Raw genomic sequence first — 18,452 nt, forward strand, 5'->3', positions numbered from 1 at the left:
GAGCCCGTGGAGCTCGGTGCCACCGCCAATCTACCGCTCCGACGCTTCCTCGTCGAGTGCAACCCCCTCCGGAGCTTCGCATCGAGGTGAGGCACGCCGCAGGACTGTTTCCTCTCTCTCTCGCTAGCTCTCCTTCGACGGGGATAGCTCGCCGTCGCCGCCGCTCCGCCCCTCGCCACCGTAAGCCCTGTTCCGGCCTCCCAACCGTGCCCTATGGCTCCCAGATGGGTTCACCGTCGCAAGCTCTCGCTTCCCGTCTCAAAACCCGAACCGAACCGTGCCCGGACGACCGATTCCGGCCAACGCCGGCGAGCCACTGCCGCCCGCCGCCTGCCGACGCCAACGCTGCCGTAGAGCCTCCCCACCGTTCGATCGAGATTCGGTGAACCAGATCTAATCTAGCCCGAGTCAAACCAGCCATATACCGGTCAACCATGGTCCTTTTGCAAAAGAGCCCCTCGCTTTTCTAGAAATCAAGCTGCGGTCCATGCCAGTTCAAAAGTATTTATAAACCGGCCCTTTTCTTTTCTGTTTTACCCCCTGCGCTTTTGTAATTTAGAACCCACCATCCCTGAGTCGTAGTTTAGCCTACTAGCCCTTGCGGTTAAGGTTTAATTATGTTTTAGTCCCTAGTTTCTTCACTCAGAGCCCCCGTTCCTCCAAAACTCTTACAAATAAGCCCCTAAAACCCTGTTTTGGCTATAACTTCTCTGTTTTAGCCCCGTTTTCATCAATTCTTGCGCTCACGTGATCCTTGCAACGTGTGCAGTAGCCTTATCACTTTGTTATCCTCTGTGAGTACACTTTGTTGTGTCTTACAAATCTTTTCTGTTAGTCCTTAACTCTTTGGTTAATCGCGACTAGGTCCCTACAACCTTGTTTCTCCCATAGAATCGCCGTTTTAACTCCATTTTTCGCGTTTCTTGTGCTCTCGTAACCGTAGCAGCGAGCCCTATCTTTTAGTATGCTCTTTTAAAGCCTTTCTTTGGTTTTAGTGTATTATTCTTAGATGTACTTGTTGTTTACTTTGTATGGTTGCCCGATGATTGCTTCGAGTAGAAGAATCGTTGTTCGAAGATTGAAGATCAAGTTTTCCATATGAGCAAGAGCTGAAGAGCAGTAAGAGTAGCTTTTTCATTGGAGAAAGACAAGTGACCCTAACCATCCTTCTATCAATTCTTATTTACAAGAGTATTATGAATTAATTGGAATATGGAGAACCACGCAAGAAAACAGTACAACCACAATACTATATGGCTCTGGTCTTGGCTGATTAATTAGAGACTCTAGCTCGTGACAGTCTTATCGAAAGGCAAGAGGGGATGCATCGATGGGGTATAGCTCGGTCCTCTTGGGACAATTGGTATTGTTTAATGATCCTTTGGCAAGGTACCACCTTATTAGGACAGTGTTATGACCACTTTGACTTGAAACCTTAGCGGATTGTCACATGTTAAGGAATCTTTGTAAAGGCCTCGTAGCGTCCCTATGCAATCACACCTCAGAAGTGTGGTATTGTGCCTGATCAGCACATATGCGTGGTTGGGTTCAAAGTTCTTCGGAACTTTTATGTGAATTGTGGTGAAAGTGTACAATCTCTGCAGAGTGTAAAACTGATATATCAGTCGTGCTCACGGTCATGAGCGGCTTGGACCCTCACATGATTAATAAACATAAAGATGGATTAAATCATTTTCTGGTTATTTCTTGTGGCCTTGCTGAGTACCAACCATAATTGTACTCACCCTTACTTACTGCTGCTCAGAAGATAAAGTTGCTGTGAAGTCTTTTGAAGATGTTGCTGAGTTCTAGGCGTACGCAACCCCCAGTCGATTGCCTGTGAAGTTTGAATCCTTCGTTTCCAGGATAAGTTGTGTAACTCTGATAGTCTTATAGTTGTTTTAATTTTCTTTTTCGTGATAATGTTACTGATTATTCATTTATAATGTCTCTATATGTATGAAACTTGATCCTGGCATACATATAGTTATGCATTCGGTTTTGTCCTTAAAACCGGGTGTGACAGCAGTGAAGAAACTTACGTTCCTTCTTAGGAACTAGAACATCGTTGTTTTGACTCATCTTCAAGGAAGAACCTACCAAGTTCAGAAAGTTTTAGAGAGATTGTGGTTCAGGTTAAATGGCAACAGACCTGGTAATGTAGGAAAAGAAGACTACCAGAAAAAAATTAATCTTTCAACTAAAAGATTTAGTTTTTGTGAGAAACTATAACATACTGCTTTGCACTTTAGGTTGCATAATGGAAAACGACATCACTTTTGGTAGCATATTTGAAAACAAGCCAGTCTATCTTCATTGTTCAACTCTCTGATGAAAAGATGAAAAAAATCAACAAAAAAAAACTCTGCCTTCCCTCTCAATTTATCCAAGAGTCCGATGATAGATAGAGCTATCAAGTAAAGATTCTCTTGTGGAATTGCAATATATATTTTGATGGTAAACAGGAAAAGGAAAGTAGATAGCGAGAAAACTTTTAAAAACTGCAAATGTCACATAACTAATTCGCATAGATTCCTGGTGAACTGAAAAGTTTCATACCATATTGTTGCCATAACTCATAAACAGTTCTCATGGCGTTCCCCTCCCCCTCCTCTCCTTGCCGCACCACTGCCGAAGCTCGCCACCGGAAGCCCGCGTGGTCATGACCAAGGTGGTGGCGGGATCATCTTCCTCGAGTTGCTCTTCCCATCTGTTCTCACATTTACTAGGATGCTGGACGGCCGGTGGCAGTGTTCCCCCGGCCTAGCAGGGCCCAGTTCCGGCGCCCCCATGCGGCTTGGGCGGATCGGTTTGTCATGGTACCCCCATCGCCGCCCCCTCCTAGCAGGCAGCCACGCGACTGCTAGGCAGCTCACGGCATGCCTACAAGTACCTGGGGCGAGGGGCGGGGGTCGGTGCCAGATCCTGAGCCGGTGAGGCTGGATCTGAGTGTGGCGTTGGGGCGGCCGCGCGGCTGCTAGGCGGCTGCAACCGCGGCGTGCTTGCACATGCGATTCGAAGCGACCCCACCTCGGTGGAGGCATCCCTGGATACAGGGCTGCCGGATCTAGCCTCGCTTGGTGGGGGGGGGGCGGGGATGCTCGCCATTGAGTCGCTAGGCTCCTGTTGGCACACAGCTTGGGTTCTATCCAGCAGCGTGCAGGGCAACGGCTTTCCTGCGTTGTTATGCAGATGTGGCTCCGGAGAGCACAGGGAGAAATCCCCTCCTGACTTGTTGCCAGCCGGCAATGGTGTCGCTTGTTGCGCTGCTTTTCTCCTTCTACGCTTTGTTGACATGCTATTCTATCCGTAGATCTGTGGATGTCGGGTGATACAGAAAACGTTTGAGGAAGTTCTTGTCCGACATACGCTAGTGTCAGCGTTGGTGACACTTCTACATGCCACTCCCTCCCTAGAGGCCACATTCATGTCTCCTCACACCCATGCACCTGATGGAGATTTATGTGAAAATGTAAAGGGCAAGCAACAAACGATCCGGACATCAAGTTCCGAAGCAGGCAAGATGTGATGGATTGAGGCTACATGAAGACGTTGCAAGACTGAAGCAGGAACGAAGAAGAGGATTGAAACTTAGTCCTCTAGTTTTCTTTCTTGTATTTGTATTTGTATTTGTTAAGCCTCTCTTTTGATGTCTAGGGTCTAAGAACTTTTGTAACTTATTTGGCTGTAGACATTCACATGTGAATGATCAAGGCCGGAACTTTTCTATAATCTAAAAAAACTCATAAAAAGTTCTCATGTGCTTAACATCTATGTTCTTGTAGTCCAGTATCTAGGAAATTAACAGCACAACGAATCTTTTGTGAGAACATCATAAATGCTGTAAACTAAGGCAAGATGTTTGTCGGTACTACATCAAGCGAGAACTGAATAGGGACACCAAATCAATCTTTAGTAAAAGAACAAGTAGTGCACTAACAATAGATGATTACATTTAAAAGCAACTCACAATGACGAGAAGTGTATACACCCTAGATGAGAAGGGATATACCTAGAATTTAGCTACCTAACACAACAACAGTTGCATGATACACCAATAAGGCATTAACACTGTCAAAACTCCTAGAACGACATACTATCAAACTGTTGAAATAAAATTAAAGATACATGAGCCACGCCTGTTGCTGGATTCCACCGATCATCCGGATCAGTTGGAGGCGATGGGCTCGCCTCCCTCCTCCGGCAACCCGTCCACGAGGCCACGCAGGCCGGGCTTGAGCTCATTGTTGCAGAACTGCCGGTACCTGGCGGTGTCGCCGGCTTTCTTGCACACCTTGACCATGACGAGCTCCGGCGTGAGCTCGAAGATCTTGGCGGAGACGAGCAGCGTGCCCCTGTTGCCGTCCCCCTCAATGCTCACCTGGTACTCCTTGGTGCGCGCCGTGAAGCTGACCGGTCCGGCGATCTCCTCCAGCTTGGAGATGATCTTGGACACGGGCGCGGCGGAGACGAAGCGCATCTGCTCGCCCGGCTCGTCGAAAAGCCCGGCCAGGTTGAGGCTCGGCGAGGACGTGATGATGTCGAACGCGTTCAGGCTCCTCGGCCGGCCTATGCGCGGGGAGCCCTGGACGGCGGCGCTGCCGGTGCTCTCAAGCGTGGTCAGCGATGGCGCCGAGACCGAGGTGTGCATGCCGCTGCCGTATCCACACTGCTGCGCGCGCGCCACCGGGGAGGACAAATCCTCCGACGATGCCATTGATACGGTGGAGTCGTCGTCTGAGTCGGAGTCGGAGTCGCGCAGCTCGGGCTCGCCGAGGCTCCGCGGGATCTCCTTGAATCCCTTCTTGAACCACGTGTTCTCCTTGATCTGCGGGATGGCGATCCGTCGCGCCGGGTCAGGGCACAGGAGGCGGCGGACGAGGCGGACGAGGCCGGGGCTGAACCACGGCGGGCAGTGGTAGTCGCAGCGGCGGATCATGTGGTAGAGGCTGGTGTCCTTGTGGTTGAAGGGGAAGCGGCCGGCGGCGAGGGCGAAGAGGACGACGCCGCAGGCCCAGACGTCGGCCCCGGCGCCGTCGTAGCCGCGGCGCAGGAACACCTCGGGCGCGATGAACATGGGCGTCCCGCAGATGGTGTGGAGCGGCGCCTCCCGCCGCGCCGTGTCGGCGAGCGCGGAGAGCCCGAAGTCGGCGACCTTGATGTTGCCCGCGGCGTCGACGAGGATGTTGTCGGGCTTGATGTCGCGGTGGTACACGCCGAGGGAGTGGCAGTAGTCGAGCGCGGACACCAGCTGCTGGAACACGCGGCGCGCGGGGCCCTCGCCGACGCCGCGGCCCGCGCGGTGGGCGAGGTAGGCGTGGAGGGAGCCGCCGCCGACGAACTCCATGACGACGAAGATGCTCCGCCGGGTGGCCATCACCTCGTGGATGCGCACGACGTGGGGGTGGCGCACGCGGCGCATGATGTCGATCTCGCGCATGACCTGCCGCTGCGCGGCGCCGCCAGAGCGGGCGAGGTGGTCCTTGTCCATGATCTTGATGGCCACCTCCTCGCCGGTCTCCACGTTCCGCGCGTGGTGCACCTTGGCGAAGCTGCCCCTGCCGAGCAGTTTGCCCAGCTCGTACCGCCCCATGAGCAGGGGCGGGGCCTTCGTCCCCGCCATGCCCGCCGTCGCCCTGGCCGCCGGCGGCGGCGCGAGCGCTGTGCGCGTATCAGGACCTGTTTTGTTCTGTTGCGGGCGGCCTGAGATGGCATCGGGAAGGAAAGGCGTTAAAATAGGTGGAGGGGAGGAGGCGGGCCGTGACCGCTAGGGCGAACGGCACGCCGTCACGGGGTCGGGTTGGGTCAGGTGCGCCGCCCCTCGCGTAGAGTTCACCCTTTCCACGGCGGGCGGGGGGCAGTTGGGTAATTGGAGGGTTGGATTCCGGTGTTGTTTAGACCTATTCTTCTAAATTTTTAATCGTGTTTGCACACAATCTAAATTAGAATTGGGCTCTATTAACGCGTAATCACAATTAAACCAATCTATCTACACATGAGCCAACATGTGTTTACAGTCAGGCCTCGAAAATTAATAAATGTATATAAATGTTGTACAATCTGGTTATACCTCGGCTGTCAAAAATAACCCAAGAACCGAAAATCTAATATAATAATTCTACAGCAGGTTGTAGCGCTGTGAACCTATTGGAATAATAGTTCTGTTTAGATTACAGGATGTACATACTTTTGCTAGGTCAAATAAAGTAAGTAATAAATAAAATAAAGTAAGTAATAAAAATAAAGTAAGTAATAATCGAGGATGAACGTATATAATTATAGTAATACATATTTTAAACAGAAGTGAGCCTCAATTTTATGTATTAAATACAACTACATGAAACTATTTAAATATAAATCTTAATAATTCGATGAAAAAGATATGCTAATAGAGTAATCTTGGTCAAGGACTTGTCCTAACGAAACAAAATATGTCTTATAATTTTTGAAATAGTACTTAATTATAGTATGCTCATAAACAATCAACAATATAGTAGGGAACTTTTCCATTTGACACCATCTAGATACTCAAATGATTAGTGGAACCTTAAGCTAACAGGGGTTTAAAATGGATACCTATCCTGGAAATCAGGATGTTAGAGAGAGCCTATCTAGAATATAATGTAGTAGTAAGGGCAGTCCCAATCCAGACTCTACCATGGAGTCTAAGCCTCCTATTTATTGTGTTTTGCTGATGTGGCAGTATATTTATGAAAGAGAGAGGGAGAGAAATTAAGACTCCAAGTCTTATTTAGACTCCAAGTCTTCACGCAAATCAAGAAAGAATGTGAGAGAGACAAGTGGGCCATATAAACCAAAGTAACACACTTTGCATTGGGAAGTATAGTTTCTTATGATGGAGTCTTTGAGGCTTAGACTCTATGAGTTGAGTCTGCATTGGGACTGCCCTAACAACAATACAACGGTGTTTTCATTCCCAAGACAGCTTTACACTGTCCCTATTTATAGGAAGGGCAGCTACTCGCTTAAACAAACTATATTACTGCCGATAAAATCATAAAAACTTGTGGGTAAATCATAAAACAGCCTTTGTTAGATGCGTGGCTTCCAAAGATCAAAGGTTCCCAAAGCAATAAAAACTAGAGATAAGAGGACACTCAAGATCTAAGGGTCCGATGGGAATGGTGATTTATGATGGGTTTCTTACCACTAGTTTGGACCATTGTTAACATTTACTAGAGACACTACTAATTTTTCGTTCTGAAAGAGATCGGGTGCTCTAGCATAAGAGGGTGAGGGGGTGAATTAGGCACTAATGAAAACTTAGACATATGGCTCCAACTAGTTTGCACAAAACTTAAACTAAAACATGCTATCTAGATGTGCAACTAGGTTGTTCTAGTGTGAAACCCCTATCCCAAAAGAGTTTAGCAACATATAGTCTTTCCTATCAAGAAACTACTCTATGAAAGTAAAGGCATACAAATTGCTAGTAAGAAATGCGGAAGCTTAAAGAGCGGGATAGGAGATAGCAAACTCTTGACGCGGGTGTTTATCCCGTGGTTCGGTTAGCCACAAAGGCACACCTACATCCACGTTGTTGTAGCACTCACTAAGAGTATTGCTACTCGGCCACCAAGTCTCTTCCGTGAACACAATCACGATCACCTTGGCTCCGGGTTCCACTAAGGAGCTTCTCCACAAAGGATGGGGGTCTCCACGTCCCCCGCACAAAGATGTCGTTGCCGCTCCACACCAAGTTGGAGGGTCGATGACGTTGCCGGCGAGCTTCACGCTCCAAGGTGCCGGCGCACCAAGCTCTTGTTTTGGTTCGCTAAAGAACCACAACACAAAGGCTCAAGGCCTTGCAATCACACTCACTAAGAGCTAATCTAATACTCACACTTTACAAAGCTAGTGCTAAAAGCTAAGGATATGATCAATGAGCTCTTGTATGGCTTGGAGGTGTTCTTGGATGTGTATGAGGTGTCTTGGGACTCCAGCAATCTTCAAATGGCCGGGGTGATGCGTATATATAGGCCACCAAGTCTTGTAGCCGTTGCTCCAACGGTCAGCAAAATTCTGCGTACCATTGGATGAACTGATGCCTCTGGCAGGGGTAGCGTCGGTTCATCCGGTCACTCATAAACCAAAGTAGCCGTTGAACTCCTGACAGCTGACACATTGATCATTGGTTGAACCGATGCTTTGTTCCGATGCATCACCGGTTCATCCGGTGCTTAAGGATCTTCTCCTGACAGCTGACGTCATTACACCGATGGTATGCACCGATGCTTCACCGGTTCAACCGATGGTAGCGGAACCCCCATAGGGGCGGCCCTTCGGGCCTTGCTACGCCTATCTTCTCTTTGTCTTTGTCATCACTTGAACCTAAAAGCCTGAGAATGGTCATCTTAACAATCATATTAGTCCAAGTGTTGTGTTGTCATTCGATCACCAAAATCACTCGAAATGGCATAAATGGTGCCATGTTCGTTTCACGTTCCCAAACAATGGTGCCAAAAAATGTTTGAGGTATTTCTTACGGTACGAATGAATTCGCAAGCGCACGGAATAGTATTGTAGTATTTTACCCAGGAGTATTCTAAGGTTGTCGATTTATATTTCCACTAGGAGGTGGCATTTAATAAACAGGTAAGTTAACGAATAATTCTTGATTGAATATTCAATTGAATAAATAGGAGTAAGATAAATAACTGATAAAGAATTAGTGTGACACACAAGTCAATCAAGCTCAAACTCATTAAAAGGTTAAGGCAAGGAGAAAGGAAGAAGATAGCTAGCCGGGTTTTGATGCACTTCTAGTTAATTATATAGCTCATATCATATATTTACACCACAAACATGATTATCCCCAGCTCTAGGCTCCCAAGCACTACCGGGAGAACTGCACACGGCTGGCAGAGGAGCCACCAGCCATCTCGGCTACTTTTTGGACCTCTGTTGGTATTTTTTAGCGTCATGAAATAATCTGCAAGCGCACAGATATAGCTGTAGCTTTCACCTAGAAGTATTTCAGGGTATCATATCCACTGATGTAACGTGAGTATATTATCTAATGTTTAAGTTCATCCAAAGACACCACACACTAACTAGTTGTTTACTTCAGGCTACCAGATTCTTTGGATAAGACCAGACAACTCTGGTAATATGGCTACTTCGATATTACCTGAACGTTACACTGAGTAAACAGGGTTGTCACCACCTGCCACCTATCTTTACAAACCATGGGCTATACAACAACCAAAGGTAAAGTCTAATCTAGACACTACGTCTACACCGCCTTTTACTAACTCTAGAGGTGTAAAAGAATATCCATCTCTATCAGTAGTGTTCCTCTAGAGGCATTCACTAAACTAGTGAACGATATTCCTATAAACAACTAGGGAACTAGCACTACTTAACTAAGAAACTAAAGCACAAAGAAGATCACAAACACTTGCTACGATTGATAAGCATCTGTCAGGGTACAAGCAGACGCAGAGTGCCGGTGCCGACAAACTGGGCACCTCCCTGACTTCCCCTTACTCTCTCCCTATTTTCTAAACACTACTAGGCAGCACCAAGCCCCTAAAAAGAGCCCTCAAGCTCAAAAGTGCTAATAAGAGTGTGAGATGGTGTGTCCCATTTGGAGCCCCCTCTACTATTTATAGAAGGGAGCTATGGGGTTGCACGGCTGGCACCTGAAGCTCTTGCACCTCGAGCCACCATTGGAGGCCAATGGGGAGCTGCCATGTGCAAGATGAAGGTTAGTGGCACCGACCTTAGCTCGGCCGACCTGGGGGATCGGTCAGCCTGGTCTGGTGGCCAACCGAACTCAGCCTTTGCTGAGCGGCTGCCATGTGAACCCTCTTAGCAGTTATGGGTGCACCGGCCTGTCCTAAATCGGTTTACTTGCTCTAGTGGCCCCATAGATCTTTGTGCTTGCATCTGATTGGTTGAGAAAGTTTTGCCTCGAATTGAGAGTGTCACCTTGCTCATGGGTTGTACTTCCTTCTCATTCCTAAGGATAAGCGATCTACATATAAATATTCACCACTATTTTGTGAAAATTGTTAGTAATAACTCTTCCTAATAATGTTTATGCTCGTCTTTTATGCTTTCATGCAGGAGCTCATGGCCAGGATTCGGCACATAAGAGCTATCGACAGTGTCCCTAATGTGGTCACACTGATCCATGGGAGGCTACAGCTACACGGCGTGCTTTGATTGGTCGGGTTTTGTAGCTTGGACCCTAGAACGCATTTCTGCCTAAATTCTGATATACTAATATTTTCTAGGGGATACATGGAATTGGTATTATTTTAAATAAATATGGATATTTTAATTCTCATGATTTTTGGCTCAAAATAATGCTCAAAATGGGTCTTTATCGAGCGTCAACTACCTCCTACACCTCTAACCAAACGTGGAGGGTTATAATCACCAGACAGGACTATCACCACCTACCGACTACCTCTACAAACCATAGGAAAGGGCGACATCCAGCAACACTTTATTAATGCAGACAACATGTCTACATTAATAAGTGATACCCTAGTCTCCCTCGCATAGCCCCACTCTCTGGATGGACATACATCATACTAGATAAAACAGTCAAATACTGGAACTGGTGCCGTGAAACTAGATTTACTCTTCTAATCATGCAATTTATATAGTATGAATATAAACTAATCATGAAATACATGTCTGACACGGCAGAGTATAAATCATGCAAATATAAATACCTAAAAGATATGTCTATTACAGATATCCGAGAATTACAAACGAAAGTAAGAGCTAAATTCATACCAAAACTCCTAAGCAACCTCGAGGACCTGAAGATTAGCTACTTCGGCCTAATTAAACTCCACTAGCCTTTGGACTAATTAAGCAAGAGAGATTTGAGAGAATGAGCAACTTGGTGTGTGTCTGTATTTGAGCCCCCCCCCCCTCATATTTATAGGTAGTGTAAATGGTGTACACGGCTAGGACATGGAGCTCTTGCACCTTGAACCGCCATTGAGGGCCAATGGGGAAGTTCCACGTGAAAGAAGAAGGACAGTGGAGCCAACCATGGTTCGACCGAACTGGCCCTTGCTCCAACCAACCTCAGCCTTTGCTGAGTGGTTGACTAGTGGGCCCTTATGTTAGGTTGTAGGTGTGCCGGCCTTGTCCTGAGTCGGTTGCACCTGTTTGTGTGCCCTTTGATCTGTGTGAGCCTGAATGACGTGCTCTGATTGGTCGACGTATTTTGCCTTGGATCACGGGGGGTGCTTGTAGCCTCCATTTCTACTCAATTTCTAGCATTGCAAATTTTTCTAGGGCTCATTCGATTTTGGCATTATTTTGCATAAGTATGCATGTAAGAAATAAAAACTCTCTTAATTTTCTAATCAAATTAACGCCTAAAAATGGTGTGCATCGAGCGTCAACAACCATGTCATACCCACCTCTATTGCCAAGTCAGCCAAGTGACATGGAAATGGGCTAGGGCTAAGCCAAGCTACACCCTGGTCTCAAACAAGTAGAACTTAACTACTTCACAACCTTACTTCCTCGATCTCCTCACAAACAAAAACAGATGGATCAGCTCATCTTCTCTCTCTCTCTCTCCACAGCAAACACATGTGATCAAGGGGCACTCATATTGATTGTGGAGCGTGAAATCATCGAGATGAGGGATTGAAATCCTAGAGTGGTGGTTTAATTTCATAGAGAATTTCAATTGTGATAATCATAGGTCTATGATTATGTAGTGTTGACAAGATCACGTTCCATGGCTTAGACATAGTCCACACACTTAAACACCTTAGGTGTAGTCTCCAGTCAGAGATTAAAAAGTGTTTTGATGCAAAATAACACTCTGTACCTTGCGCACAATCCATGCACTTATACAACTCATGTGTAGTCTCCTACTAGAGATTATAACCAAGAATTGAAAGCCCCTGCTAGAAAGAACATGGACAAATCAAAACGACGTAAAGAGGATAGACAAACAAAAACTGGGGTTGGAAAAGTTGTGTAGAGGAAAAAGATAAAAAAGAAGGTAAATTGATAGATCTATTATGGGTGATTCGATTGATCTCTAAGCTGCACACCTTCACTATTCATTGGAGTACGTATCATGGAATTTTTTTCCCATGATTATACTCTATCTATTCCATAAGCTGAATAGAACTCTTTCCTACTGTAGTTTATTAGTCAAATACTCCTAAACATGTAGAATGGTCCAGTTGGGCAAGCCTCCCATGTAGGGGATGTTAATTTCTTTGGATCGACTAGGAGATAGATCGAGAGGAAAAACTTACTTTCGGTAGAAGAAAACCTTCTCTATAGCCTCAGTTACCTCTGTGAAGCCGTCGGACGCACTGGAGTAGTCGAGATCAACCTGGTGCAGGGACGGCGACGCGTAGTACGGGGTGGTGGCGTCCGGCGACGGGGACATCCTCGCTGTGACGAGAACGTTGGCGTAGATGGGCTTCCCGCCGCAGCAGCAGCCCCCTCTCAGATCGGGTTAGGGTTTATGACGGTGGAACACTGTGGCGGCGACGAACCTCGTGTCCTCTGCCGCACTCCCCATCTCCTCTATATATGGCACTGCGCGACGGGGGCCCACCAGCCATCTATTGGGCTGGACGTCCCCGATCAGGACGCGAGTCAAGGGCCCAGTTCGCCGTTGGGCCAACTGGTGGAGATCAATACTAACATTCTCCCCCTTGATCTCACCTTACACTTTTAAACTTCTCAACTTGAACTTAACTCTTTACTTTTCTTTAGTTACTTTGCTATTGGCCTCATCTCATTGCAGATCAGTACGTAGAGCGTGTCTCATCATGACAGTTATTAGTTACCGTCAGACTTAATAGCCACAATGTACCTTTCTGTATTGAAACAAGACCTTAACCTTTCTTTGGGCCCTTTAGTAATCCAGAAATCGTAGGCTTCCCGTAAAACCCATGTCGACTTGGGCGGTAGGCCTTTTGGTAAGCGGATCCGCAAACACTTGCTTGATACTTTGGTGCTCCATGATTTCATATGATTCTGGATTTTCTCCTTTGCAACATATAACCCATTGTCAATGTGTTTGGCAGCACACTTGACATGTTGCCATAGGAGTGAAAACATTCGAATGGTATATTGCTGTTGTCTACCATTATCAATTCCGGGTAATGGTTTCCTTAACAATTTTGCCTGTCCTGTAGCCTCATATAATGCTAAACTTTGGGTACACAACCCAACTTTGGGTACACAACCCATGAATCACAACAATTTTGCTTTGGAGCTTTTCCACAATAAAACTCCAAGCGCGAGTGTTAGCTACTACTGTGGGCTTCACTAAACATCTCGCCAAAACTTAATTCTTTTTACTCACAACCTTTTGAGAGTACATGTTTCTTTCTTACTTAGCATGAGGCTGACAATATTTTGCAAAATTGCAAAACATTCTATAACTCCATTCCAGTGATCTATTGCTGGACTGGACTTCTGCCAAAATGTCCCGAATACTTGCACTATGTCAGGGTAAATTCTTTTGAGCACTAATTTTGCTTCCAACAGCTGAAGCACATGGAACCTTTTTCTTTTGATCGATCATATAACGGTTCCTGGAATTCTGAAAATTCCAATACTATTACCCTTGACAATAGGACAGGCGTAGGCTTACTCGCATGCATACTATATATCTTTAGAATTCTTTTCTTAATATGCTTTATGCGATAGTCCTGATACCCCCTTTTTCTTTTATTCCGGTGAATTTCCTTTCCTAGAGCGAATGACTCTTTACCGAGATTATTCTTATCAAAACTAGAGGTCAAAATAACATTCTTTGAATCTTTTCAGGAAAAGGATTTCCCATCTTTTGAATTTTGCATATTTGCAAATTGTCATTTTGCATTGACCTTTACTTAAAACCCAACTTTTCTTTGTTCTCATAAAACTTTAGATACTACTATTCTATGATCTAATATCATCAAGTGGTATCGCAATATTCTTTTCTTTTCACAACAAAAACATTTGGTTATGTCATGTATATACTTTTTTGTACAAATCTCCGTCGAGAGATATTGCTCTAACATCCATCTGGTGCAATTTAAAAGCAGTATGCCATTAATTGCATTATGATTCTAAAAGAATCCTTTTATGAGACTGAATAAAATGTCTCATTATAACTTATTCTTTTCTTTGCACAAAACTTTTTGCCATAAGTCGTGCTTAGCAACTTTTCATGTTCCTTCCGGAGTCACGTTTCAATCTTGTAGACCCATTATAGCCTACTGTCTTGGCTCCATTAGAAACTTATTCCATGTTCCAAAATAAATTTGGAACTTTTAGGTCTCATTATATCTTCCATTGCTTTTCGCCACGTCGATGAATGAGACAACTCAATTTATGACATTCATACAACGTGAAAACATATGTTGAGTCAATTTCAGTGCTTGAATCATAGGAGTGAACATACAGTCCCACTTCTCTTCAAGTCTTAGTTCTTGACATACTTTACTCCCCCAGATTATCCCATCTATTACAAAAATGGAATATCTTCAAACTTTTGTTTGGGTTTGTTCTTTACAAGCCTCGGTTCAGTTTTTACAAGCCTCGTAAGGTGCTTCAAGCACCACCTTTTCTTTTTCGGTTGATTTGAGGCTTAACTATATTTTCTCCCTATTTGGAGCTGAAAACTCCAGAAATTTCACTTACTTTATTGTTGGGGTATTAATATTATGACCGTTGTATTCCTTTTTTTTTCTTTTTTTTTCGATCGGTCATATTCACTTTAATAGATCATCTTTGCTTTTTAAAATGCATCGCATTTAACTTTGCGGGGAAATTCACTCTAAATTTTGGGGAAATTCACTCTAAATTTTAATCTTTCTTGTCTTTCTAATCTTTCTCCTCCTCGAAATATGGCACAAACTTTGCTGCCATAATTTCGAAACTATTTTTAACACTTGTGAACGAGGAGCATTTCATTACTAGAACTTTATTCATATGACCAAGTTATACAAAGTAATGGGAGTACTATTTCCTCGTTTCTTTTCAAGAACTCCTCAGAGTTCATGATTTGTTGCACTTTCAAGAACTCATCAAGTTCATCATTTTGCTATACTTTTGCAAGTCGTTCTTGCAATATTGGTTAGCATACAACTTTCTTTTGTCCTTCGATTCTTTTCAAGTCACTATCCAACATGCCACTATAGTAGTGCATGGGAATTATTGGAATAACTTTAAAGCTCCCCCAGACTTCTTTACTTTCATGTGATACTCAAGTAGCACATGATCCATCACAACTTTTCCTGTCATGCAGGATATAAGTGACACAAGTGCCAAAAACTTTTCCGACATGCGGTATAAAACTTGAAAGGCATTTGCAACGCATGTTTAATTCAACGTTGGTCAAATTGAACGTGCGTCAAACTCATTTCAACCATTATCTTTACTGTTGTTGAAGGACGAAGAAACTTTGATCACAATGACTAAAACATGCATATCTACTTTATTTTCTGATTAAATCTTCTCATTGGTTCCAATTTAATCAGAAAATTTAACGAATTACAATATTCGCAAAACTTTAGTGAGAGAAACAAAAAACTTTTCGAAAACAGTTGCATCTCTTTTCCATAGCAACTAAAAGTCATAATGGAACAAGCACTTTTCTTTCTTAACCTCAAACTGAGTAACCTCAAAGCTTTATCTGTAGCGGTAATCGGAATCAAGTTTTGTTTGTTAATTTCTCTCTACTTGGGAAGAATTGTATATCTTAATTTAACGTTGGTCAAAATTAAAATATACAATTTTCCTTTACTTTCAATTCTATATCACCGTTGGGTAGAAATAGAATACATGACTAGAATAAAAATTATAATATTGCCATCATCAACTTTGGTCAGAAAATGACAACATCATAATAAACTTTAAATTTCGTTTCTTTTAAGAGCAAACTAATGCTCAACTTGACTCTTACAATGGCAAAATGGTGCCAAAACAATCATTCTTTGACTTACAACAGCGGAAGCTTTTCTTAACCTTAAACTAAAAAAAACGCCTTTTTCCCATAGGGAAAAAACTCATTTGAGCTTTTCTTTACTTTTCTTTCTTTTCAGAAGCAATTCTTTGTCTTTCTCTTTTCTCTGAAAAATTGATCATATTGATGCAAAATTTGTCAGAGATTTAACCTTGAACTTTAAACTCATAATAGAATCATAATATTGTTATTATCAACGTTGGTCAGAAAATAACAATACTATAATTCAACTTCAAACAAATAACTTTCGACTCTTCTATTTAAATTTTCCCTTTGGTTCCAATTTAAATAGAGGATAAACCTTTTACTTCGCAGCGGAAGCTTTTAAATCTATATTCAGAATCATTTCTTCACTTATTCTGATCTCTAAACAAAATATACATTGATGTAAATTTGAATAGAGATTAACACTAATCAAGACATCAAAATGTCACTGAGAAATGCTTCTGAAAATAGAAAAAAAAACTTAAAAACTTCTCCATACTGTGCTTTGGCCCAGCGAGAAAAACGGCCCGCGGCCCTTCTATGCGCGGCGGCCTGGGCCTACAGCCCAAAAACCGAAGACCGGGCCGCCGAATCGGCCCAGCACGCCGCTGCTCCTGGGCTGAAAGCAGCCCGCCAGCCGCCGAGTGCTATCTGCCGTCGGATCAAATCCGACGGCCCTCCGGCGATCCCGGTGAAACAAAAAACCGCCGGCGGCCGGCCTCCACTTGAGACCCTATCTCATTTTTCACCTCCCCTTTCTTTCTCCCGAAACGGAGGCGGCGGCCCGCACGGTGGCTCGCCGGAGGAGACGGCCGGTGCCGCCGCCTGGCCATGCGCGGCAACCCCGAGCTCTTCTGTCTTCCTCCTCCTCCGCTTTCTTTTCCCCACGGAGCGGCGGTGGCCACTGGCACCCGGAGAAGATGCTGGCGCCGCCGCAGGCCCACTCGCCGGTCGCGCGCTCGCCCGTTCGGGAGTGCGCTGCCGTCGAGCGGCCCTTGCGACGGCGCCTTGAGCTCGCGCGTGCCCGAGTTATCCTTTCCTTGCGGCAGTAGTGCGTGCGGGTAAACCCCGCCACCTTGTTCCCGTAGGGTTAGGGCTTTCATTGCTTTCTGAGTTCAATTTGTTTTCGCATCTTCCGATTTGCATCGAAATGATGCTGTCTGTTGAATCCTCCACACCAACTAGGGTTTGGAGTTCGTTTACTTTTTCGATCCGAGATCGATTTGTCTGAATTCATTCGATTCGTAACAAAAACATCTTTCCCCTTCTCGATCTACTCACTAGATCTGCTTTGGTACCACTGTTAATTTCTTTGGATCGACTAGGAGATAGATCGAGAGGAAAAACCTACTTTCGGTAGAAGAAAACCTTCTCTATAGCCTCAGTTACCTCTGTGAAGCCGTCGGACGCACTGGAGTAGTCGAGATCGACCTGGTGCAGGGACGGCGACGCGTAGTACGGGGTGGTGGTGTCCGGTGACGGGGACATCCTCGCTGTGACGAGAACGTTGGCGTAGATGGGCTTCCCGCCGCAGCAGCAGCCCCCTCTCAGATCGGGTTAGGGTTTAGGACGGTGGGAACACTGTGGCGGCGACGAACCTCGTGTCCTCTGCCGCACTCCCCATCTCCTCTATATATGGCACTGCGCGACGGGGGCCCACCAGCCATCTATTGGGCTGGGCGTCCCCGATCAGGACGCGAGTCAAGGGCCCAGTTCGCCGTTGGGCCAACTGGTGGAGATCAATACTAACAGGGGATGCATCTAACATACCTTAAACAAGTTGTCTTCGAAAAAATATAGCAGGAGACCAAAAAAAGGAAAGAAATCCAAAACTTATTAGTTTGAATATGGGAAGGTCCAACATGTTTGAAGAGCCAAGCATTGGAATATTGCTAGTTGATTAGGAAATACCAAATTTTTTAGCATCACTTGGGAAATATGTGCACCAATGGTATGGATGCTTTGCCGGATTATTGAGCTTGTATGACTCGTCATGAGCTGTATAGAAGTTGCTCAAAGGTTGGCTTGTTTTCTCTCTATTCTTCTTCTTTCTTTCCCCTACTACTATTAGTTTGATTTGATCATCTTGTCTAGAACGAATTATTGTGATTCCCGACTCAAAATAAGAGAATTATTGAGATTCCAGATCACCATGATTCATGATTGGGTTTCATTCAAGCAAAATAGAATCCAGTAGTGACAGGAATAGGAAGAACCAACCAACAAGTAGCAAGGGACATAGGCTATCATCACGGCGTAGGGGGGCAGCGCACGTAGAACCTATGCCACCCGGCCACCCTGCAGCTGACGGACACGGCACGTACTGTGGCCAGTGGACTGGACTTAGGAGCTATAGGCACCAGCTGCTGGGAGCTAGTGTGCGTGCTGATTGCTCGAGTGAGAGGAAGGAGACGGCGGAATATCTTCGTTCTTCTCTGGGAACCAGGTGTCCTTCCACGTCGTTTTCTCCTCCTGAACCCGG

The 18,452-nt window shown here is 45.2% G+C and overlaps 1 protein-coding gene across 1 annotated transcript; it reads right to left on the reverse strand.

Moving 5' to 3' along the window:
• Nucleotides 1–3,892: 3,892 nt before the first annotated feature.
• On the reverse strand, nt 3,893–5,699 carry LOC120703651 (CBL-interacting protein kinase 25-like). Its single transcript, XM_039987799.1, has one exon. The coding sequence runs from the start codon at nt 5,621–5,623 to the stop codon at nt 4,169–4,171; it is 1,455 nt and encodes a 484-aa protein (XP_039843733.1). The 5' UTR covers nt 5,624–5,699; the 3' UTR covers nt 3,893–4,168.
• Between the last annotated feature and the right edge of the window lie 12,753 nt (nt 5,700–18,452).

The sequence above is a fragment of the Panicum virgatum genome, chromosome 4K (genome assembly GCF_016808335.1).
Source record: "Panicum virgatum strain AP13 chromosome 4K, P.virgatum_v5, whole genome shotgun sequence".
NCBI lineage: Eukaryota > Viridiplantae > Streptophyta > Magnoliopsida > Poales > Poaceae > Panicum > Panicum virgatum.